This window comes from Antedon mediterranea, chromosome 3 (genome assembly GCF_964355755.1).
Source record: "Antedon mediterranea chromosome 3, ecAntMedi1.1, whole genome shotgun sequence".
Taxonomy (NCBI): domain Eukaryota; kingdom Metazoa; phylum Echinodermata; class Crinoidea; order Comatulida; family Antedonidae; genus Antedon; species Antedon mediterranea.
This window is the reverse complement of record NC_092672.1, coordinates 32,804,664-32,830,191: the sequence shown is the minus strand read 5'-3', so window position 1 is coordinate 32,830,191 and position 25,528 is coordinate 32,804,664. Positions and strand designations below refer to the sequence as shown.

Genomic DNA, 25,528 nt, shown 5'->3' with positions numbered 1-25,528 from the left:
AAATGTTTAATGGGGACTAGGCCTACATATCTTTAAAACTGTTACGTCAACAAGCGAGCGGCGTTTTTTGTAAGAAATATTTCTTGTTTACTTCGAATTTACCTTATTGCTTTACGTAACTAGTAGGCCTACGTTTACGAGTGCAGCACTAGGTGAAACGAATTGCAAAACTCTAGTACGGAAAATAATCTCTGACCTCTACAATAAATCCTCATTCATAAGAGCGACTAAAGTTTGATATAATTCAAGCTGACAATACCATGGCTTAAGCTCCGTCAATTGGAATTGAAATACTGACTTTTCGTTTGTTAAAATATTCCGGTAGATCGATTGATGTGCAATAACTCAATAATTTTGTTTTTAATATGCCTAGACTGCGGTGGGGAACATTTAAAGACGATCATTAATATATTATATACTTGATGATTACCTAGTAGTTACGTAATTTACGTCATAGTGTAGTAATACGGGATATTATACAGGGCATAGTCGGATGTCACAAAAAGAAACGGCAAAGTTGGGTTCATATGATTTTATTTGAATAACAAACCAAAAAGAAAAACAAAACAAAACCAAAAACCCTTTTGCTGAGGCTTTAATGAACGTTGTTCAGTCGATCAGATCTCAAGATAGACTGACGAAATTTAGGATAAAATTGTCACAACTGGACACAAAAATAGCCCCACAGGACTTGGGAACTTCCTGTTTCTGTATTAATTGGTCACCATAGTCCATTCCAACTTTTGCCATGGACACACTGATGGATTTAATGTTACTGATAATTAAGAAAACAGTCCGAACACTCCACTTTAATGAAAATATTACTTTGCAGGCTTCATACTTTGAACTTAACAATTAAATTGCAGTCATTTGGGTACTGTAAATGATTAAAACACACATATTCTTTTAAATCGTGATTCAGCCAATTATTGTATTAAAAACAATAGGACCTTACACCTGTCCCTCTGTGTCAATACCAAAGTCGCTTTCATGGTTACTCTATATAGACAGGTTCCATTTCTCAAAAAACGGCCTAGAAAACGAATCAAGAAGCATTTTTGGGTAGAAGCTGGGATCCACTTGATTTATGATATTTCGACCTCGCTGATTACGAATATGGCGGATCCCAAGCGAAATTCGGCCATCTAAGCCCTTAATTTGCATAATTAAAAATGGCGGCCATTTTTTATAATTACCCTATATCTCGAGAACCACTAGTCACAGATAATTAATTTTGGTGTCAAAATGTTTTAAATATATGTTTTTATATTCACTTTAATGACACTTTTTCTCAAAAAATTGATGCAAGTCGTATTTCTGACATTTTGACCTTTGACCTTGATTTATCGTATCTCAGTAACCAATAATCGGAGAGACACGAAATAGGGCTCAAATTGTTCAGAAACTATACATTCATATTTATTATAATGAAATGTTTTTACAAAAAATGGCCGATTCTACAACTATTGACCTTTGAACTATTAGTCAAATATAATAATATAATAATAATATAACTTTGAAAATTGTGGTCTTATGAATTTTTTTTTCTTTTTAAATTGTTTAAAACATGTGTGTTTCTATCCAGTCTAATGGAATATTTTGTACAAGAATGGCCGATAGTATGGTTATTGACCTTTTAACTACAGCATAGGCCTACTGTATACTAAATATAATATAATTGCATAACTATGAAATTATTTATACACAATAATAATTAGTAAAATTATAAAATTCACTGCCATCAAATATGATGTGTTATGATTTATATAGATTTAAAAAGGAATTTGAATACGCAAGTTACATTTTTTGAAATTTGAAATTTGAAATTACCTGCCATCAATATGATGGAGTGTGCTTATAGATTTTCTAAAATGTGAACATGTCAGCTACATTTGGAAATTACCTGCCATCAATATGATGGATTATGATTATAGATTTAAATAAGAATTTGAACACGTAAGCTACATTAGAAAATTACCTGCCATCAATATGATGGATTATGATTATAGATTTAAAAAAGAATTTGAACACGTCAGCTACATTTGGAAATTTGGAAATTACCTGCCACCAATATGATGGATTATGATTGTATAGTACCTGCCATCAATATGATGGATTATGATTATAGATTTAAAAAAGAATTTGAACACGTAAGCTACATTTGAAAATTACTTGCCATCAATATGATGGATTATGATTGTATAGATTTAAAAGAAAATGTGAACACGTACGTAAGCTACATTTGGAATGAACATGTTAAGGGCATCAGTTAAGATCATTCATGCAAAGGTTTCCGTCATCTTTAGCGTTGTTACAGCAGCATAAAGCTGTACATGGTAGTTTTGACTTCTTGCACCTACATTTATTGGTTATGTATCGTGTCTTGCATCCACAATAAATCATCTCTAACGAAGCAGTAGGAATAGCTTCATTTTTCAGAAGCACCGGTTGAAGTTTACCATTAGATATCACATATTTGATGGCAGTGAATTTTATAATTTTACTAATTATTATTGAGTATAAATAATTTCATAGTTATGCAATTATATTATATTCAGTATACAGTAGGCCTATGCTGTAGTTAAAAGGTCAATAACCATACTATCGGCCATTCTTGTACAAAATGTGCCATTAGACTGTATAGAAACACACATGTTTTAAACAATGTAAAAAGAAAAAAAAATTCATAAGACCACAATTTTCAAAGTTATATTATTATTATATTATTATATTTGACTAATAGTTCAAAGGTCAATAGTTGTAGAATCGGCCATTTTTTGTAAAAACATTTCATTATAATAAATAAGAATGTATAGTTTCTGAACAATTTGAGCCCTATTTCGTGTCTCTCCGATTATTGGTTACTGAGATACGATAAATCAAGGTCAAAGGTCAAAATATCAGAAATAAGACTTGCATCCATTTTTTGAGAAAATGTGTCATTAAAGTGAATATAAAAACATATATTTAAAACATTTTGACACCAAAATTAATTATCTGTGACTAGTGGTTCTCGAGATATAGGGTAATTATAAAAAATGGCCGCCATTTTTAATTATGCAAATTAAGGGCTTAGATGGCCGAATTTCGCTTGGGATCCGCCATATTCATAATCAGCGAGGTCGAAATATCCTTAATCAAGTGGATCCCAGCTTCTACCCAAAAATGCTTCTTACATCATATTTCAGAGGAAATAGAACTTGTCTAATATAGATTTGTAGTGTAATAATGTTTATCATTTCACTACAATAGAATCACCGTATCTGCTGTGTAAAAAAAGTACAATACCCTCGGACGTTTTCTTGAGACATGATGATAAGCAGTTGATGTTGTTTGGGGTCCTCCTAAATATCAAAGACCTACCAAGAACTACCAATTAGACCTGTCAATTTAAAGTGTTAATTTAACGAAATATGATATATATATATATATATATATATATATAGACTTCTTCTAATAGAATTTCCAACAACAAAACCTCAATTTTAGCGCGATATAGACACCAAAAATGTTAATAATCGACAAGCTTTGCGTTCGCGAAACGAACTGAGTTGATGCATACATTGCGTCACAAATGTCCGTATTGCGTCAACTAGTATGACCTACCAAGAATTACCAAGACCTACCAGGACTTGTCAATTTAAAGTGTTAATTTAACGAAATAGGATATATATAGACTTCTAATAGCATTTCCAACAATAAAACCTAAATTTCAGCGCGTTATAGACACCAAAAATGTTAAATGTAGGCATACAACACAGTAGGCCTACGACACGAGAGCTGCGTCGAGTGTCAGTGAGCCATACTAGTTGACGCAATACGGACATTTGTGACGCAATGATGCATCAACTCAGTTCGTTTCGCGAAGTCGATATTTAACATTTTCGTAACATTTTTGGTGTCAAAATCGAGGTTTTGTTGTTGGAAATGCTATTAGAAGTCTACTGTATATATATATATATATATCATATTTCGTTAAATTAACACTTTAAATTGACAGGTCTTGGTAGGTCTTGGTAGTTCTTGGTAGGTCTTGTTAGGTCTTGGCATTTAGGAGGACCCGTTGTTTGTGTTGAGTTACATCGATTATCATATGCGCATGTATCTTTCTTTTGTTGCAAGTCCTTTTCTTTCTTAATTTTGCCTGTTGTTGTGATGTTCTTGACCTCTGTGTCACTTTTTGTGTTATTCATTATTAACAATAATACGCTTGGTATGTCCTGTTCTTCGTGGATAACAATGGAAAGCTCCGGATTAACTGAGCACTATCAGATATGGTTGAGTCATCGTCTGAGATTTAATTTAAACTCGCTGAGTTTTTTATTTTTGGCTGCTTCATCACATTTTTTTGATCATTCAAAAGGAGCTTACTAACCTTGAAGTAATCGGTATAGGTTCCAAACTAAACTGTTGATGAGAAGTGAAAGTAAGCAGAGCTGATCAACTGAGTATGTTTTGAAGACCGTCTTCCCATATTCAGCATTTATACTTTAGGCCTGTCAACTCACGGACTAAAGTCTTTACCACCACACATAAACGGAGGACCACCAGAGAAAGGGCGCGAGATTAGACCATAAAGTATGTATTACATTTTTATTATAGATGAAGGGAAAGGACCAACAGACGTCTACCAATAAATTGTGTTTAATAGTAATTTATAAAATCATAACAAACGGTTTGAGGGAGCTAATTATTAGGGCCTTCTCAATGTATTCATGTTGTAAACATGGTGATCAATCTGAATAATGATCGAGTTCAATTCCCATGACGTCACAGTTGTTTGTAGTTCTTGTTTGTGTCAATTAAATGACTTGTACTAACTAACCGGTGGTATGTTTATTTACAGATTTGTAGACCTACTGCATATCCACCAACATGAAGCGCCCTCGCTTGGATTTTATTGAACAGAATTTAATCAAACTGTACGCCAAATATGGACGTATCATTGCCCGGTACCCGTGGCCATTTCTGATCATCCCTGTACTAGTAGCAATCGGGCTAGGATACGGAATTAGTAACTTAACTACTGTGTCTAGTGTGGAATATCTGTACACACCAGTTGATGGTCAGGCTAAGGTTGACCGTGAAATACTTGAATCTCTTTTTACGTCAGACGATGTCAACGCTGCGTCTGTCACTCGCCTAACGCGCACCATTTTGTATTCTTTTGCTTTAATTTCCGCAAAAGAGGAAAATGGAAACGCACTCTCAACTGAAATATTTTCAGAAATTCTTAACTTACACGAAGAAATAACGAATATAACCATCACAAGTAACGGGATTGAGTATGGTTGGGAGGATCTATGCCTGGCTGTTGATGGTGAATGTCTCCCTCTGTTAGTTATCAAGGCATTTGAAGATGATGTGGATAATCTCGATAACTTAACAATAACTTATCCACTGCACGTAGATGGATCTGGAATTGAGTACTTTCTTGGGACTGACGTTGGTGGCGTTACTTACCAATCTGATTCTGATACTCAACTCGAGCGTGCGTTCTTAGTAAAGTTGAATTATTATCTATCCATTGACAGAAGTGTCAGAGGAGCAACTAATGTTTGGAGTGCCGCTTTTATTGATTTTCTACAGAACTACCAATCAGATTTGCTTGATATACGCGTGTACACGACGCGCTCGTTGGATACAGAACTTGCAAAGGTCATTGATCAGATTGTTCCCGTACTTACAATTGGTACAAGTCTTCTAATTTTCTATGCCGTCTTGTCGAGTAACAAACGTGACTGGGTTCAGAATAAACCACTGCTGTGCCTTACTGGTGTACTATCAGCTGTTTTTGCAATAGCATCATCATTTGGATTGTTAAGTTACTGTGGATCAGAATTTACCGAAGTTGTGGCATGTTTACCAGTTCTTATTCTAAGTAAGTAGACTGTAGTGTAAATGAGGGCTCCATCTTTGTTAGTGCCAAAACCTAGGATTGGATTAGATATGTACAACTCTATCATAACAAATACCAATAATGTTTAACAACGCTGGATGTCCCAATAAAAATAATCCGAAAATAGTCTTCCAAACTCCGGTTGTAGACTCGACTTGTTTCGTGACGCAATGCGTCCGTACAACGACGACGATGAAAGCTACAACTCTATCCTATTAATAGTTATTAATGTTTTTTTCTAGGTATTGGAGTAGATGATATGTTTATTATGTTAGCTGCTTGGAGAAACACAAACATTTGCAGCTCCGTTGAAGACCGGATGTCCAGAGCTTTTAGCGAGGCTGCCTTGTCAATAACCATCACCAGCATTACAGATGGGCTAGCGTTCGCTGTCGGTGTCTTTTCTATCTTTCCATCTGTTCAAATATTTTGCACGTATGCCGCTACTGCCGTCATTGCTGATTTCATGTTTCAAATCACCTTTTTCGCTGCAGCTATGGTACTGTTCGGATACCGCGAATCGGCTAATCGTCACTGCCTGACATTTCAGAAAGTTAAGCCGGATGATGAAGCGCCAAATCCTTGCTACAGGGTGATGTGTGCTGGAGGACCGGCTCACGAGTCGTCAGGTAAACATGCTCCAAGTCTTATACAGTTTTCTCCAAGCTCGCTCATGCGATTTTTTAAGACCTGGTTTGGACCTCTGGTTCTTCACAACATATCTAAAATCGTTGTATTACTTTCGTATGTTACATATCTGGCTTGTGGGATCTGGGGAGTCTTGAACTTAAAAGAGGGTCTTGCTCCCAATAATTTAGCTGCCGACGACTCTTATGTAAACGATTTCTACGAATATGAATATCAATATCTCCGCGAGTACGGTCCCAGTGTAATGGTGGCAATTACCGAACCCCTCGATTATTCTGATACTACGGTTCAGGCGAACATCGAAAAACTTACTTCAGACTATGAATCTCTTGATGTTATCCATTCGTCAGAATTTACCGAATCATGGCTTCGGTACTACTTGTTTTATCTACAGACTGCCAGCATCACTTACAGTAATAATGTTGAGTTCATCACGATATTACGTCAGCAGTTTCTGCAGGTCGCTGCGTACGCACATTACTCACAAGATATTGTGTTCGAAGATGAGAATTCCACAGAAATCATTGCGTCACGGTTTATCTTACTCTCTAAAGATATCTCAAGCACAGAAAGAGAAAGGGAATTATTGGAGCAAACACGTGACGTTTCAGAAGCCTCGCCTTATGCGACATTTCCATACAACACCCTTTTTGTTTTCTTTGACCAGTACAGTGCCATTTTACCAGCAACTCTTTATAATCTTGTCATTGCTTTAGCGGCAATGTTTATAGTGTCAATCCTTCTAATTCCAAGTCTTACTTGTTGCATCTGGGTAGTAGCGGCCATTGCATCCATTGAAGTTGGGGTTGTTGGATACATGACATTTTGGGGTGTACGTCTTGATTCTATATCTATGATCGTCATCATCCTATGCATCGGGTTCAGTGTTGATTTCTCTGCACATATCGCTTATTCCTACACGGTAGCTCCTGGAAGCACTAAGGAAGACCGGATGAACAATGCTTTGTTTCTACTAGGCATGCCCATGCTGCAAGGTGCCGTTTCAACAATTCTCGGGGTTCTTGTCTTAGCTTTCTCGGACTATTATATATTCCGTACATTGTTTAAAACTCTTTTTTTGGTGATTGTATTTGGGTTGTATCACGGGTTATTCGTTATGCCTGTGCTATTAACAATGTTTGGACCGACTTCTTCAAAATCCACACGTACTAAGGTCACACGAGGTAAGACCTTCCATTCACACGGTGTGGTATCTGCTCTTGGTAAAAGAGATTTGTCTATGAAGAAATACTTTAATAGCGCAGATCAAAATCAGCAAGTAGATAATAATATTGAAGGTGTCCAACTGTCAGATGTCAAACTCGACAAGTGAATGAAGTTGTATCTTTTGCAAAGTATGTCATATGTAGGCCTATACTGTACACAATTTCACACAAACACGCACTTTAGCCTGCCTATACACCTGTTTGTATTCTTGCAATTTGATTGGTTAATTACATATCACGTGGCGTTTTTTGGTTTTTTTTGTAAACATTTTTAGTTTGTTTTCGTTCTGTGCTACTTGTTTTCTATGACAATATTGTAACGTACGGTGAGATTCAATAAGGAATTGAATCTACCTAAAAGGTGATATCTAATAATGATAATTATGTTCTTAAGTATAAATATTTTGGTATTTGCCACATCACATTTTTTGTTTGATCGTGAGACAGAGCCTAACGTTTCTTGACAAAGTGTCAAAATTTATCAAATCACAAAATAAAATAATAATTGGTTTAAATATTGTTTGAAGGTTTGCATGGCGAAATCTAATGTTCATATAAAGTTTGCGGTACACCACGTGTATTAGTTCTGAAAAGAACTGTTGAGTTTCTCGACGTTTCGATCAATATTCTTTGATCGTTCTCATATTAGTCGAAACGTCGAGAAACTCAACAGTTATTTTCAGAACTCATACACGTGGTGTACCGCAAAGTTTATATCAACAAATAATTGGGTTAGGGTTAGAGTTAGGGTTAGATAAATAATAGTATAAAGAATGTTATACACATACCTAAATATAATTTATATATTTGGAATAGTAGGTTCATTATAAAATTAAATTGTATAATTTTATTATTATATTATATATATATATATTGTTTATGTTTATAGTATAATACTGTAAAATGCTCAATGTACTGTAATTTCAATATATTTTTCTAGCAGGCATTTAATTGGAATTAAAGCCTCTGAATATAAACTGATATTATTGATGTGGTGGTCACTTTGATTGGTGATCGCGCTTATGTGCGTCACTATTAAAAGTAGATGGGAATTTTTCCCTTTTCCCACAGAGGAGTGTCCCATCATGTTGTCTTTTGTTTTGTTTTTTAATGTTGTCTGGCATAATTATTATGTACTTTACATTTAAATGGTTACCAAACTGTCAAGCACCTGTTTCTTTTGGTATATAGGCCTATTATTTAATATTTTGAATAAAGTACGTTGCGAATGCAAAAAAAAAAATAGTGCTCAGCTGGAAGGGTTACCCATTATAAAGTTGAATATATCAGTTTATTTGCTCATTACTTTATGTTCAGTTTTACATGGGCGAATGTTCGTCTACTATTAAACTATTTAGGCCTAAGCTACAACTTATATGTTGTATATGTTTATTTTAATATGCTTTAGGAGTTATTTCGTAATTATACTATTTCTTATGCAAGCTTTGTTAAGCTTTGATAGTTTCTTTTAACTAAATCTTTTCACCTTTTGTCAATGGTATGTTTATGTGTTTTTTTTTAAATAAAAAAAATCAGTTAGTTCATTTAATTGAATTTAGAAATGTTCGATTCGCGCGATAATACTCGCATAGTGGGGAAAAAGGTTTTACGGAGAAATCGTTTTGACATGGGAAGAAACATTTAAAATATTTTCCGCATAATGTACATCCTCAGGTATTACAGTCAGGGGGAAATGACAAAAGGTTTCCTACTTTCTAGAAGATAATCAAGTGAGGGCGTGTGCCGCAGTGTGTTGGACATCGGACTATTGATCGTGAGATCGAGGTTGGAATCCAACGCTGGCGCATTGCTTGTATCCTTAGGCAAAATACTTTGCCTATAGGTTTGCCTCTTCTCTACTCAGGTGTATAAATGGGTACCCGGTTAGATCAAGACACAACTTTGCGCTGATTCCTAGCTGCATTATGGGATTATGTTTCCATACGTGTTTGATCCACACAAAAAATGACGGGTAATAATGTTTAGCGGTTAGAGATTTCACGACATTCGGCGCTATATAAATCCAGGATATCATTATTATTATTAATCTATATTGTTTTGACAACTTTTGTAACATCACCACCGTGCTGATTTTCCCCTTAACTGAATATGCATTTACAAAATCATAGCATTATTTATGCTAAATACAAACAGACACACACAAGCAAGTTGTTAAAAATAATTTAATAATACATTACACAAACCACAATTAACAACAAGTAAAAATTAATATTTTATAAAATTTAAATCTCAAAAAATATCTTTGCTTCCAAAAATATTCAGAGGTCATTCGTTCATTTATTTGGTCAAAATAATTAAACAATATGCAAGTAACATAAGAAAAAAATATTACAAGCAATATACACAAACAATGGAAGTTAAACTTATATTATATTATTATTCAATGAATTTAGACATTAAAAGCATAAAAAAAGGATTGTAAAATTATATTTATATAAATATTTTTAGTATAGGTAGCAAGTTTAAAAAGTGTATGAACATTGTATAAAACACACCTAAATAGATTCTTGTCATTTGGTTGGACGATTGTGGATCACATGGTGTTTGGTAGACGTGTACTACTATCAAACGATCTTATTATTGTCATAAACAAATAGTGAATGTTTTGCATTTTTAGTATTGTGGAGAATATTGAATGAAATATTCTCCACCATTCAACTCATAAAAAGACATAGTTGAATATAAAATAGGCCCGGTACAGTAAAATATTTTTTTTTAAATAAAAATGTTAGATAGAAAACATATTTTTTGACAAAATAATAGCAGAATAATAATACATTTTCTTTTTATTTCCGTTAAGAGAGCAAAAAAAAAAAAAAAATTAAAATGGCTTCCAATACGTATAACTCACTTCTTCTCCTATTCTGTTATATTATTCTAACACAATGTCTTGTTGCCATTTTACATCTATAGTACTAACTGACATTTTAGCCGCATAAACATCCTTAACCGGGTCTGGGATTTGACCTGGGATCACGGTTTCTGGCTCTATTGGGTTATTATTGGCATTTGCATTGCTTCTTCGTATGGTATGATCTCGTTTTCGCAATGCCCGTCTAGTACTTTCGGAATTAAAACTCATACCTCTCACCGATTTTCTAGTATCTTTTCGAAGTTTAGAAGACTCTGGTCCAAACATTGTTAATACTTACTGGCATAACGAATAACCCATGATACAATCCAAAAACAATCACCAAAAACAGAGTTTTAAAACAATGTACGGAATATATAATAGTCCGAGAAAGCTAGGACAAGAACCCCGAGTATTGTTGAAACGGCACCTTACAGCCGGGCTTGCAGCATGGGCAGGCCTAGTAGAAACAAAGCATTGGTCATCCGGTCTGCTTTAGTGTTTCCAGGAGCTACCGTGTAGGAGTAAGTGATATTTATGTACAAATAATTATTCATTTTTAATCGGTCGCATTTTTCGGAAAGAAGATGTCATATGTGAGCGTTCCATACATATGTTTTTCATAGTGGCCAAATCTAGCATAATTATGCCGTCTAGCATAATTTTGACCTATATAGCATCTAGCATAATCTGACATAATTCTGATATACCAATTTTGAAGGTTGATTCCCATGATCTAGCATTTTTTTGAGAAAAAAATTAGCATAATTTTAACAAAATCTAGCATAATTTGGCCAAAAACCCGATAGGCCTATACCGGTGTTTTTTTTCTTTTTACTTTTCGCTTTTGCGATACTAACAACATATTAAAATACCGCCCTCTTACACCATGTTTTGTGACATTTTTCTAAAATTGTGCCAAGCATAATTTTGTGCTGCCACCTAGCATTTGTTTTAAATATGTTTTCCTCCTCCAAGTAATATATATATACACAAACAAAAAGAAAGTCATTAAAGCATGGACATTAAAAGCAGAATACATTTACCAGTAGGCCTACTATCAAACGATCGTATTATTGTCCTAAACAAATAATGAATGTTTTGCATTTTGTAGAGTAGTCGAGATTGCATGAAATATTCTCCACCATCCAACTCATAAACATTCATTTTTTGCATTAAATAAAAGACATAGTGGAATATACAATACATTAAAATATATAGGCCCCTATATATTTTTTAAGTAAAAATGTTAGCTAGAAAAAAAGATATATTTTTTGACACTAGAGAATCAACAAAATCCTCGTGTTTATTTCCGTTAGGAGAGCAACAGGAAGTCAAAATTAAAATTGCTATCAACACGTATATGTCACTTCTTCTCCTATTCTGCTAATACTGTATTATTCAAACACAATGTTCTGTTGCCGTTAAAACATCAGGAACATCCTTAACCCGGTCTGGATATGACCTGGAATCGTGGGTTGTGGCTCTTGGGCTATCATTTTCGTATGCATTACTTCTTCGTATAGTATCATCTCTTTTTCGCAATGCCCGTATAGCACGTTCGGAATTAAAACTCATACCTCTCACTGATTTTTTAGTAAACTTTCGAAGTTTGAAAGACCTTGGTCCAAACATTGGTAATAATACTGGCATAACAAATAACCCGTGATACAACCCCAAAACAATCACCAAAAACAGAGTTTTAAACAATGTACGGAATATATAATAGTCCGAGAAAGCTAGGACAAGAACCCCGAGAATTGTTGAAACGGCACCTTGCAGCATGGGCATGCCTAGTAGAAACAAAGCATTGTTCATCCGGTCTTCCTTAGTGCTTCCAGGAGCTACCGTGTAGGAGTAAGTGATATGTGCAGAGAAATCAACACTGAACCCAATGCATAAGATGATGACGATCATAGATATAGAATCAAGACGTACACCCCAAAATGTCATGTATCCAACAACCCCAACTTCAATGGATGCAATGGCCGCTACAACCCAGATGCAACAAGTAAGACTTGGAATTAGAAGGATTGACACTATAAACATTGCCGCTAAAGCAATAAAAAGATTTTGAAGTGTTGCTGGCAAAATGGCACTGTACTGGTCAAAGAAAACAAACAGGGTGTTGTATGGAAATGTCGCATATGGCGAGGCTTCTGAAACGTCACGTGTTTGCTCCAATAATTCCCTTTCTCTTTCTGTGCTTGAGATATCTTTAGAGAGTAAGATAAACCGTGACGCAATGATTTCTGTAGAATTCTCATCAGCAGCGAACACAATATCTTGTGAGTAACGTGCGTACGCAGCGACCTGCAGAAACTGCTGACGTAATATCGTGATGAACTCTTCATTATTGCTGTAAGTGATGCTGGCAGTCTGCAGATACAACAAGTAGTACCGAAGCCACGATTCGGTAAATTCTGACGAATGGATAACATCAAGAGATTCATAGTCTGACGTAAGTGTTTCAATGTTTGCCTGAACCGTAGTATCAGAATAATCGAGGGGTTCGGTAATTGCTACCATTACACTGGGACCGTACTCGCGGAGATATTGATATTCATATTCGTAGAAATCGTTCACATAGGAGTCGTCGGCAGCTAAACTAGTGGGAGCAAGACCCTCTTTTAAGTTCAAGACTCCCCAAATCCCACCAGCCAGATATGCAACATAGGAAAGTAATATAACGATTTTAGATATGTTGTGAAGAACGACGGGTCCAAACCAGGCCCTAAAAAATCGCATCAGTGAGCTTGGGGAAAACTGTTCTAGACTTGGAGCGTTTTTACCTGACGACTCGTGAGCCAGTCCCCCAGCACACATCACCCTGTAGCAACGATTTGGCGCTTCATCATCCGGCTTAACTTTCTGAAATGTCAGGCAGTGACGATTGGCCGATTCGCGGTATCCGAACAGCACCATAGCTGCAGCGAAAAAGGTTATTTGATACAAGAAATCAGCGGCGACAGCGACAGCGGCGTACGTGCAAAATATTCGGACAGATGGAAAGATAGAAAAGACACCGACAGCGAACGCTAGCCCATCTGTAATGCTGGTGATGGTTATTGACAAGGCAGCTTCGCTAAAAGCTCTGGACATCCGGTCTTCAACTGAGCTGTGAATGTTTGTGTTTCTCCAAGCAGCTAACATAATAAACATATCATCTACTCCAATACCTAGAAAACAACATTAATTATCATTTAGTAAGATTACAAAACTGTGTCATTATAACGATCGGAACATTTTCCTTTCTCCCGTTCTGGAATCATTTGAACCTTAAATTGTTTGTATAAATAGAAACATAAACGTATTTTAATTATCATATATACAAAAATTAAAGAATAACCTTCAATATACTCGTCTAATATGAAAAAACTGATCAAAGGAATACTAAAGAATTTTTAACTATGCGCAACGAACTTTATATTTATTTACTTACTTAGAATAAGAACTGGTAAACATGCCACAACTTCGGTAAATTCTGATCCGCAGTAACTTAACAAGCCAAATGATGACGCTATAGCAAAAACAGCCGATAGTACACCAGTCAGGCAAAGTAGTGGTTTATTCTGAACCCAGTCACGTTTGTTACTCGACAAGACGGCAAAAGAAATTAGAAGACTTGCGCCAATTGTAAGTACTGGAACAATCTGATCAATGACCTTTGCAAGTTCTGTATCCAACGAGCGCGTCGTGTACACGCGTATATCAAGCAAATCTGATTGGTAGTTCTGTAGAAAATCAATAAAAGCGGCACTCCAAACATTAGTTGCTCCTCTGACACTTCTGTCAATGGATAGATAATAATTCAACTTTACTAAGAACGCACGCTCGAGTTGAGTATCAGAATCAGATTGGTAAGTAACGCCACCAACGTCAGTCCCAAGAAAGAACTCCATTCCAGATCCATCTACGTGCAGTGGATAAGTTATTGTTAAGTTATCGAGATTATCCACATCATCTTCAAATGCCTTGATAACTAACAGAGGGAGACATTCACCATCAACAGCCAGGCATAGATCCTCCCAACCATACTCAATCCCGTTACTTGTGATGGTTATATTCGTTATTTCTTCGTGTAACGTAAGAATTTCTGAAAATATTTCAGTTGAGAGTGTATTACCATTTTCCTCTTTTGCTGAAATTAAAGCAAAAGAATACAAAATGGTGCGCGTTAGGCGAGTGACAGACGCAGCGTCGACATCGTCTGACGTAAAAAGAGATTCAAGTATTTCACGGTCAACCTTAGCCTGACCATTAACTGGTGTGTACAGATATTCCACACTAGACACAGTAGTTAATTTACTCATTCCGTATCCTAGCCCGATTGCTACTAGTACAGGGATGATCAGAAATGGCCACGGGTACCGGGCAATGATACGTCCATATTTGGCATATAGTTTGGTAAGACCTTCTTCAATAAAATCTAATCGAGGGCGCTTCATAATTTTGGTTTCCACTATAAAACAAGGAAAATATGTTAATCGTGTTTTCTTTCTTTTTTTAATACCAACAGCGAACCATCACAAACTACAATTATCATGAATTATTTACAATAAAATTAAAAATGAAATTAAAATAACGAAAATAATTAAACTTATTATTATATATTAGGCCTATAAATACTATTTATATGTCAACATTAATAGTACAATAACCTCGTTGGAAATTATTAGGGGGCAGGGGCGGTTAGAGATGTTAAGGAAATCCTATCGCATATTATATAATTGCGAGGGTTAGGCTATAAATGGCTCTTATTATCATTCATAACAAATACGGAACTTTAGTCTACTCTCATGTATAATACAATTAATTGTATAACAAGTTATAAACAGTTTTTAAGAAATGTATGCGAGCAATACTTTAAATAATATATTTTCGAAGTTTCAATGGTAATAAGAATAGAACATTTTAAAGTATTACCTGTTTACTCGATTCTCTGAATAGCTCTCTATTCCTGGTAAATTCATTATTATTATATATTCATTGTTATATTATTTATAAGGAGCACATTTTAAGGGGTGGTTAAGGCCTAAAGTAAAACAAAAACTCACCTTCTTCTTGGCTGAATATTTTTAAAATAATAATTATAATGAAAAACTTCAATTGAAACCACAATTTTATAGGATGTAGGTTTGTTTATACTAACCACAGGACATTACTAAGCGGAATAAAGAAGAGTACATCTTTTATCATACCATGAACGCCAACATACATTTTTCCGGTTATCGGATACGGTAATAGTCGATGAGTGTCAGGGCCAAGTACGTAGATAGATATATAACAATACGATGAATACAGTGACTGAACAGGTATTCTAAGATTTGGGGAAGTTAAGGGATCAACTCCATTTTTTAAAAACGCATTACTTAAAATTTTTGCATCATTAGCCTACAATGTTCCCAACATGACTGAACAGGTATGGATTTACAGGCATTGAAAAAAAAAAAAATCGCTCGACAGCGAAGGTGTTTATGTGCAGCATTTTTTTTATTGTATGCTATTGTGTTGTTGATATTATGCTGCTGGAATAAATATAAGAAATAATCGAAATTGAATACATGTACAGTTACTGTACTAAGATTTATTAGTATGACTTTTACATTGAAATAAAACTTTTACATTGAAATAAAATAACTATAATTTGGACAATTCCTGTCATAGATGGTATTGGCAAGTCTGTATCTCATGCCAATGTCGTAGATTGGATACGACGATTTTAAATCATCAGTAAGCTCACCATACACCATTCGTAAAGAAAATAGTATAATTATTAATAATTATGGACAATAATAATATTTATCCGTCTATTTTCTTTCGAAAATTTGCGAAATCGGCGTGTCATATGTGGACGTTCCATAGACACTGTTTTCGTTTGCGGATTTCGTACCGGTGCATGTGCGGCAGAGTTTCTATAGAAGAAGTTCCTTCATTTTTAGGTTAAAATAACTAAGTTTAATTATGTCTGAAAGCACTCTCTCTGTAAGGGAACGAGAGCTTATGTATCGGTTGATGATAAGGTATGTTTTAAAGGTATTTGATATCTCTAGGCCGATGATTGAGTCAATTGAGTTTAGGCCAACCCTTCATTCTGGTTTAACTCAGCTCCCGCCACAATTCAAAGGCAATGCAGTCTGGCTAGGCCTAGTCTGGCCGGGAGCCATCCATGTGGACGTCATTACTGCTGTAAAGGGCTAGGCCTAGGCTAGACCAATTCAGCATAGTTTTTGTTTCTTTCTTTCAATCCTACTGTATTATATTGTTGTTCTTCCCTTCTATAGTCAGCTTTTGTATGATGGTTTTCACGATGCAGCTGGTCTGATAAGCAAAGCTATTTCTGCAGTGCCTGACTGCCCTCCTTCCAACAAACTGCAACATGTTGTTCAGTTGGGTCTACGATCCGACCTCGATTGTAAGTAAGAATAGTATTATTATAATATTCCTGACGGACGGGTGGGTGATTCTACACCCCTTTTTGAACTACACACATTCATGATTGATAGAATTACATTACATACAGTTTTGAGCTATGTTTATTTTCATCTGCACATAAACATTTTTTTTTTACAGTTCACAGACCAAAGAATATCTCGGACACTGTTGAACCAGGTTCCTGTATCGACTTGGAATTTGACACAGACGTCAGGACAACGGCCCCAGAAGCAGCCATGTACGAGACATGCTATGTGACAGCACACAAAGGTCCATGCCGAGCTGCGGCTTGGAGTGCTGATGGTAAGACAACAGACCTAAAACTGTCTTTCACACCTGTTCCAGCACGATTTCAGTTCGGCGGATTGAACATCAATGTCTTGTATTCACGAATCAATGTGCCAATCAATATGCATGCGTGAAAAGAAACATTGACGTTCGGTTAGATTTGCCGGCGCCGGACCCATCAAGTATTCAAGAATCTGTGTATTTATGTAAAAAAATAATCATTTGAGAATTTTAATTTGCTTTTGTTTGACTTTCTAATTTCAGGTCAGTTGATAGCTACTGGCTCAGAAGATGCCTCTATAAAAGTAGGTTGAAAATGCACCACTGAAGTAGAGAAATTATTATTAACAAGACATATCAGCAGTATATCCATTCCCAAGTCTAAATACTTCTCCAAAAAAAACTCCTTCTGATCAATCAATTTCAAATGTTTCAGATGATGATTTTCTAATAAAACTGTAAATGCATTTAAAAACTAGAAAGACACTCCGAGAGTGCATACCTCCGCCTACTGTAAAATTCTCCTACATAAGAAATATATATATATATATATTTGTGTGTGTCTTAATACTGTTTGTGATTTAGGCTAATTTCATTACAAGCATGTGTATGCGAGTTTGGTGCAATGGTTATGTAACAAGCCTTTCAACAACAATAGCTTCAGTTGACTAACAATAGAACAGAAACACGAAAATCAAACGATTGAATCTGAAAAGAAATAGGTTTTTTTAAATTACTCGCATAAAAAAACGTGCACATTAAATAAAATTATGTTTTAAAATTACAAATCAGTACAAAAATGAAGTTTTTTGGACAAGTAGTTTTCGAGAAAATGCAATTACAGTTTACTTGTTACTTTAAGACTGCTCGCCGGCTTTTGAACAATTTTGTCCTATCTTTTAACACTAACAGGTCTGAAAAGTATACTAAAAAGTGGTCCAGAATTGGGACCGTGGTCTGAAATGGTCCCAAAATTTAATGGAATGGTCCTTGACCACATATCTATCTGTACATTCATTTTGGTAAAGACCTTGTAATTACTTTTTGAGTAATCCTGCTAACAAACAAACAGACAAACACATGCGATCGATTACATATACCTCCTTGGCGGAGGTAAAAAAAAGAAGAGTAGATGTTTCTTTCCTTGACTGGAATGACCAGGAGATTCATTTGTGTATACATAGATAATAGTGGACTTATGGATGGAATTAGGGTTGAACACTTTTTTTTTTTACAGATACTTGATGTAGAGAGAATGCTTGCAAAAAGTTCTGCACCTTTAAGTTCAACTGCCAATGACAACCAACAGAGTAATATGGAAAGCCATCCAGTTATTAGGACATTATATGATCATTTAGAAGTATGTCATTTGTTTATTCTTGGTGTGATAATCTTTTTTGCAAACAAAGCTCTACTACTTGAACAGCAGGCTCTCATAAACTCACTTGGTTTGTTTCTGCTGCAAAAAGCAAATTAACCATTTATTTTAAAATGGATTAAATGTAACAAGATCTCGTTTCTGCTCAATTTGTGCTCCAAAATAACAGGTTAAATCAATGGGTGGTCATTGACAAAAATCGTTAGAATTTCCCAAAATGCAATTGGTCCTGGCGGTTAATTCAAACGTTATTGCCATGTAGTTGACTCGGGGTCAGCAGCTGTCAATCAAATAACCGTTATTTCGTGTTGTAGCTGAAAATTGCCCAGCGATAACCGGTTAAATGGTTATTTTGCGCTGCCTTTTAACTGGTTATCACAAATTTGTCCTGTTTCTGCTCCCAAGAAAATGAAGTTAATTTATTCACACCGATTTTAACCGGTTTATTTTTATGCAGCAGAAACAGGCCCATCAACAGGGGCTGAATTTGAACCATATAAAATCAGGTAAAACCCACTCATCACAAAAAAACTTCCGATGTGCACACAGAACCTCCATTTTAAAGTATTTTTCCATGAAGACTTGATACAGTACATTATCGAGGTATCATTTTGAATATATTATGGTGAAATAAATTAATATGTGATGCCCAAGGAAAGCAGTAAACATTTGCTCATTTTTATTCTTATACTAGTATATAAAAGTATATTTTACATAAAAGTTACGGAAGATTTTCTGGTTTCATCCACTAGAAAACTACGTTACTTGTATGCCAATTAATTAATTAATTAATTAATTAATTAACTAATTAATTAATTAATTAATTACTGTTTTTTGCTTTCTTAGTCTGTAACAGCACTAGACTTTCACCCCAGCGTACCAATTCTAGCGTCTGGCAGCAAAGACTACACTATTAAACTTTATGATTATTCAAAATCATCAGTGAAAAAGGCTTACAAGACAATTAAGGAAGCTGAGAAGATAAAATGTCTTTCTTTCCACCCTTCTGGAGATTTTCTAGTTGTAGGAACAAAGCACCCGACATGTAAGGAATTGATCATTCACCTCAAATGAACAGTTGTCTGTTTTTTTCGAGTGTTCAAACGAACCCCCCTTTTTCTGAAGTGCCATTTTCACACTAGAGATCACCCCAATGAAAGTATGGTAAATATGCCTAATGTAGGTAAACTAGCCTCTAGCTCATGACGAATTGTCCCCTTTTTTTAAAAAAACACACTGGCTTGTAACCAAGGGTGTATGTATCATGTATTATTACTATATAGGGATAATAAACCTAGCCATAAATAGGGCATGTTTAGTTCCCCAAGTAATGCTCAGTGCTAAATACATTCATTAAACAGGTATACATGCATTGTAAGATGCTCTACATTTTTTTGTCGTAAGAAAAAATTTAAGATTTAAAAAGAATTTTAACCCAGGAATCGTAAGCCATGATAACCACCAATCTATACTTTAAAAGATGCTATAAATTAATATAAATAACACCAGGTCAAATAATATTACTAATGTTTAATATTGCACATATTAAATAAATTGTTAAACCGTATATTAATATTTATTTTGTAGTACGGCTGTATGATGCTAACACACTGCAGTGTTTTGTGTCATGTAACCCTGTTGACCAACACACAGGATCCATAACAGCAGTAAGTTAGAGGAGTGTCATATCAGGCTACTGAAGATTGTTTCCCACTAGGACACAATTTCATTTAATTTTTTCCACATTTATTTAGTCATCAATTACAGTACATCATAATTACAGTACAACTGAAAACAGGGATCCTGCATAAAAAAGCTGTAGCTTCGTTTTTTTGTAGGACCCTTTTACATAAGAACAAGTATATAGAACTTAAATAAAACAAAGGTGTTGTTAATCAGCATATAGTGATAAAAAGTATTTTTTGACCTGTTTTTTTATACATTTATTTTGTTTCTTTAAAATAACAATGCATCTGTACAACGCAAGTGACACTTTGTTTGAATAATCCTTCGCTTGTGATTGGTCAGGCTACTTGAGCTTAGGTCCTTGCGTTGTGTCCTAGTTGGAACCAAGCTTAAAGGACAGCAGCAAAATCTATAGCCCTGTCTATACTATCAAACTAGTTTGACAAAGAAAATGTGGTGTGCCCAAATAGGTTAGTGATATGTCCAAATATGGTAGTGATATGACATCATCATGTCCATATATGAGCACATAAAATTTGTATTGTCACATAAAGTTTGATAGTGTAGACAGAGCTTAACCATATTGTTGGCATTGTTACATATCAACAGTATATGTAGAAATTGTAAAGGAAATAGGAAACATCTTTTGTGTAGATGCTGTACACTATATTGTAATTCTTCTTCAGGTACAATACTGTCCATCAGCTAACTTATATGTTAGTGCAAGTAAAGATGGCGCTATCAAAATCTGGGATGGTGTCAGCAACAGATGTGTGTCCACCTACAATAAGGCTCACGGAGGAGAAAAAGTTTGCTCTGTTAGGTTTTCAAGAAACTCCAAGGTAATAACTTTGCTATTTTAAGCTTGGGTCCCACTAGCAACTCAACTGACGCAACGTAAGGAAATGCTCTTCCAACAATTGTGTTTGCCCCGCCTGCGTGAAATCAAACCTGCTTGTTCCAACGTTAGTTGCCGTAGGCTTTGACCTTGTTCACCCCGCATACTTTTGAGTACGTGCTGTAATATTTTTCAATGTCTTTTGCCATGTACAATATAAAAACATGCTACCTATGGAATGAGTACAATCCCATGCTCAAGTATTATCTTGCACTATATTTGGTCATACAGTATTATTACTTTATTTTTTGCAGTATATTTTATCTAGTGGTAAAGATTCGCTTGTAAAACTATGGGAGATAGCCACAGGAAGAGCATTAATTACGTACACTGGTGCTGGAGTCGAGAAACAGAATCACAGAACAACTGCCGTGTTCAATCACACGGAGGATTATGGTACGTAGTCGACTAAAGGCTAACCCATACAGCATCATACAACAAGGCCTGGCGAACCGCCTCGTCCTGAGAAAATTTAACATGTTTAAAGTTCTCCCAATGACCTAAAAACTACGACTGACGCTAGAGTGGAGTTGTTGCTTGGTGGTTCTGATGCTTGGTTAACACTCCAAGGGTCCTGGGTTCAAATCCCGTCACATGTCAGGATTTTTTCTAAGGACAAAATTACAACTCCACTTCCAAAGACTTTGTTTATGTAGGGCATCTTGTGTATATGTTTGTCTTGTGAACCTCTGAGGGTCCCTAATGATCAGCAATTTCTGGATGGATCACCCTCATTAAAAAATCTTGAGACGACTTGTCTACTCGGATTCAACTCAAACAGTCTGCAATGTAGGTTATGTAAGCCAATTTCAAATTTGACTTTCTTTTCTTTGTAGTTTTCTTCCCCGATGAAAGAACAAACAGTTTATGTTGTTGGGACTCGAGAAATGCAGAGCGTAATAGGCTACTCTCGTTAGGTAAGCTAACATACTGGTATCTATATATAAATTTACGTAAGGGCAAAATTTGGTAAATCGTGCGTTGCTTTTAGAATGTTTGCTCGATGGTATATAAAGTTGGTTCGTACTTTCGGTACTGATTTTAACCACCTGAGAACCATCTGTGGGCATGACCTAGATGGTACGCGAGCAAAGCGAGTTACATTAATTAAAAGTTGGGAGTACTATACTAAAGCATTAATTAAAAAATACCTCATCAATCCCACATCATTTAGAATGAACATTTTAAACTGGATATTTGTACACAAAACTCAGATGCTAATGAGGCCTCTATGTTTGGATATATTTTTAAACAATATGATTAATGATTTAGCATGCAATGCTTCCCTCAATTTCATTTTTATTCCAAGTTGGTATATGAATTTAATTATGGATTAATGGAGTGACCTAAGTCAACATTCCCTTTTAACAATCCATTTAATACACTAATACCAATAAATCTGTTATAAATCTTAAGCTGTCTACACTATCAAAAAAACAAAAAAAGAGTGATGCCCAAATATGGTTGTGATATGCCCAAATATGGTAGTGATATGACATCATGTCCATATGGGCACATCACATTGTTTTGTAACATAATGCTTGTCTAGACAGAGCTTTACAAATAAAAGTGTTGATTTTTGTTTACAAATTGTCTTGCAGGACACAACAACTTGGTACGTATGATGGTGCATTCACCCACCAGTCCTGGCTTACTAACGTGCAGTGATGATCACCGTGCACGGTTCTGGTACTGCGTAAAAAGCTCTGACTAGAAAACACATTCCAGAGGCTAGGTTCACTCAATTTTGAAGTGTATAGTAATGCTAAGAGTTATTGTATGTTCATAAGAGAAAAGTAATTTAATGAAACTCATAAAAAAATAATGCCTATCAAACTTTATGTGACAAAAAATGGGGTGTGGCCATGGACACGATGATGTCATATCATTACCGTATTTAGGCACATCACACTTTTTATGTCAAACTAGTTTGATAGTGTAGACAGAGCTTAAGGGTTTAGTAGAGTAAAGCTATTGTTTCATTTCAAGTGTGAATGTGGCTTAAGGAAATTGCATTACAGTAAAGTAAAGTGTCGTTTTGGAAATGTGCAGACAAGGGTCTATATAATTAATAGAATTGTGTAAATATCAAACATGGAAATTCCTCCATGATAAACAAAATGGATATTTTAGCTCTACAGGTATGGGGCGCCACAAGCTGAAAAATGTCACTCGTAACAATAGTAATATTAACTTAATCTAAACATTTTAAATGAAAAAAGTAACACAGAATTCTGAGTAATTCTTATTTTAATGATTTATTTTGACAGCAAAGCTTAGTTGTTTCAAAAAGTGAAACAAAGATCGTAGTATTGTGTTGTTTTTGTATGTGAACACAACAAAGAAATAAAATAAAATTGTCTTTGTATATTAATATCTGCTGGCAATTTATTTAATGATTATGATCTGAAGAACATTTATCCGTTTTTACAATGGTGACTTTCCTTTGTCTCATGCCTTCGTATCGTCTGCTTTCTTATCTCCTGCCTTATCGTCTGCCTTCTTATCGTCTGCTTTCTTATCGTCTGCCTTCTTGCCGTCTAGTTTCCTATCTTCTGCCTTTTTATTGTCTGCCTTCTCGTCTACTTTTTTATCTTCTGCTTTCTTATCTTCTGCCTTATCTTCTGCTTTCTTATCGTCTGCCTTCTTGTCCGATTTTCTATAGTCTGATTTTTCTATATTTTCTAATTTGGGCGCGCTCACGTGCACACCCTTTGCTTCTAATCGGCATTTTAAACTTTTGAATCCAGTAGCCCTTCTCTCAACTGGCGGGATACTGACAACTTTTGATGATTTTGAAAATGGCGCGCGCCACCTAGACGCACGCTGGCAATCTGGAACCACTTTTTGAATAGGCGGGAGAAATCCTGACGGATAGTTCTGATAAAATTGCTTTCTGAAAACTAAAGGCAGTTGGAAGTTTTTCAACATTGTTGATGCGTTATAGTTACGTAATTCTTTAATTCTTGATCGTTCTATTGGTCCAAATCGTAGCTTTCCCGATGGAGTATCGCCTGGACGAGTGGATACTGTGGACGCAGATGGACCCCCGCTGGTGTTCGTTGTAATTGGTTCTAGACGGAACGACACCTTCTTCTCAATTGGTCTAGGATCTACTGGTTCTTGAAAGAGATATTCGTTCCAGTCTAAGTTTCTTTTTGGTAGCATGAATATTTTGTGAAATCTTGATTAGGCATCGAGATGTTAGGTTATCACGAACTAGAAAAAAATACAATTGTGGAATTTATGGCCCTCATCTGCAATCAGACCTGTGATCTTAGTGTAAAATAATTGCTGAAATCCCGCGAGAATCAAAATAAGTTTGTTTGGATCATCACCAAAAATTCCCCCACATAGGCCTAAGTAAGGCCTACTACTTGGCAACATATGTAATTAGGACGTTATGTATTATTGACAGGATTCTTCCATGGGTCAAAACAACGATTTAGGCCTATAATAACTAATAACTAGGCATAGAAAGGCCTAACTAAGCCTATTACACTTTTGATCCGTATGCCTCACTCTAGGCCTAGACATTCAAATCACCAATCAAACTAAGAATATGAAGAACATGAAACGTCTAGCAAAAAACCAAGAACATTTAACATTCCAGGCTATAGCTAGGACTCGTATATGATTATTAAATAAAAATAATCGTTTTCCAGCCTAGTAAACGATAAATGGACGATCCAGGCTATTTTTATGTGGACAAGAAATGTCAAAAGACACCTGGTTATATTCATATTAAAAATAATAAAACTACTAACCTCTTTCATTTGTACAGTATCCCGTAATTACACACTCATTTTAAGACCACTACTACTAGCTTGGCTAGTCTCTCAGAATAAGATCTTAGTTACGTTACTTAATTGTCGTCATAGTGACACTACGACAACGGCGCGCACATGCGAAGGCCTAGCCCCTGCGCGTGAAATCTTCGCTCTCGTTATTTTAGCTTCAAGCACGCGCTTGAAAATCTTAGTTATTTTTTCGAAAGCATGCAACAAACTCGACTAATTTCGTTCCCCTATACAAATTCTAATTTCATAATAATTATAAACATACACATTGAACATTTGACTGATAACGATTGATCTTGTCGAGTGTGGTAAAATGTCAGGGATTAACGCATAATTTAATGCTACAGGTGCATGCTCATCATACACGTCACGAGCAAGTATTTAATTAGCATCTAGTA

At 35.4% G+C, this 25,528-nt stretch overlaps 4 protein-coding genes across 4 annotated transcripts; 2 read left to right on the top strand and 2 right to left on the bottom strand.

Moving 5' to 3' along the window:
- The first annotated feature begins 4,875 nt into the window (after positions 1–4,875).
- Positions 4,876–8,356, top strand: LOC140044318 (patched domain-containing protein 3-like). Its single transcript, XM_072088796.1, has 2 exons — positions 4,876–5,881; positions 6,142–8,356. The coding sequence occupies exons 1-2, from the start codon at positions 4,876–4,878 to the stop codon at positions 7,878–7,880; spliced, it is 2,745 nt and encodes a 914-aa protein (XP_071944897.1). The 3' UTR covers positions 7,881–8,356.
- Positions 8,357–11,614: 3,258 nt separating this feature from the next.
- LOC140044317 (patched domain-containing protein 3-like) lies at positions 11,615–15,865 on the bottom strand. Its single transcript, XM_072088795.1, has 4 exons — positions 15,798–15,865; positions 15,703–15,713; positions 14,088–15,107; positions 11,615–13,824 (listed from the first exon to the last, which is right to left on the bottom strand). Exons 1-4 carry the CDS (start codon positions 15,863–15,865, stop codon positions 12,047–12,049), a joined length of 2,877 nt encoding a protein of 958 aa, XP_071944896.1. The 3' UTR covers positions 11,615–12,046.
- Positions 15,866–16,545: 680 nt separating this feature from the next.
- On the top strand, positions 16,546–23,626 carry LOC140043879 (cleavage stimulation factor subunit 1-like). Its single transcript, XM_072088357.1, has 11 exons — positions 16,546–16,668; positions 16,930–17,060; positions 17,219–17,383; positions 17,633–17,673; positions 18,606–18,728; positions 19,593–19,791; positions 20,334–20,413; positions 21,119–21,274; positions 21,585–21,726; positions 22,167–22,247; positions 22,932–23,626. Exons 1-11 carry the CDS (start codon positions 16,610–16,612, stop codon positions 23,042–23,044), a joined length of 1,290 nt encoding a protein of 429 aa, XP_071944458.1. The 5' UTR covers positions 16,546–16,609; the 3' UTR covers positions 23,045–23,626.
- Positions 23,627–23,680: 54 nt separating this feature from the next.
- Positions 23,681–25,167, bottom strand: LOC140043880 (uncharacterized). The gene is made up of 2 exons (XM_072088359.1): positions 25,098–25,167; positions 23,681–24,549 (listed from the first exon to the last, which is right to left on the bottom strand). The coding sequence occupies exon 2, from the start codon at positions 24,496–24,498 to the stop codon at positions 23,782–23,784; it is 717 nt and encodes a 238-aa protein (XP_071944460.1). The 5' UTR covers positions 24,499–24,549; positions 25,098–25,167; the 3' UTR covers positions 23,681–23,781.
- Positions 25,168–25,528: the final 361 nt, after the last annotated feature.

Bases quoted from the DNA above. Each gene is read 5' to 3' on its own strand.
- LOC140044317 (XM_072088795.1), bottom strand. From the start codon at position 15,865: ATGTATGTTGGCGTTCATGGTATGATAAAAGATGTACTCTTCTTTATT. The intron at 13,825-14,087 runs GTAAGTAAATAA...GTTGTTTTCTAG, and splicing joins TTTACCAGTTCTTATTCTAA to GTATTGGAGTAGATGATATG.
- LOC140043879 (XM_072088357.1), top strand. From the start codon at position 16,610: ATGTCTGAAAGCACTCTCTCTGTAAGGGAACGAGAGCTTATGTATCGG. The intron at 20,414-21,118 runs GTAAGTTAGAGG...ATTCTTCTTCAG, and splicing joins ACACAGGATCCATAACAGCA to GTACAATACTGTCCATCAGC. The intron at 22,248-22,931 runs GTAAGCTAACAT...ATTGTCTTGCAG, and splicing joins TAATAGGCTACTCTCGTTAG to GACACAACAACTTGGTACGT.
- LOC140044318 (XM_072088796.1), top strand. From the start codon at position 4,876: ATGAAGCGCCCTCGCTTGGATTTTATTGAACAGAATTTAATCAAACTG. The intron at 5,882-6,141 runs GTAAGTAGACTG...GTTTTTTTCTAG, and splicing joins TTTACCAGTTCTTATTCTAA to GTATTGGAGTAGATGATATG.
- LOC140043880 (XM_072088359.1), bottom strand. From the start codon at position 24,498: ATGCTACCAAAAAGAAACTTAGACTGGAACGAATATCTCTTTCAAGAA.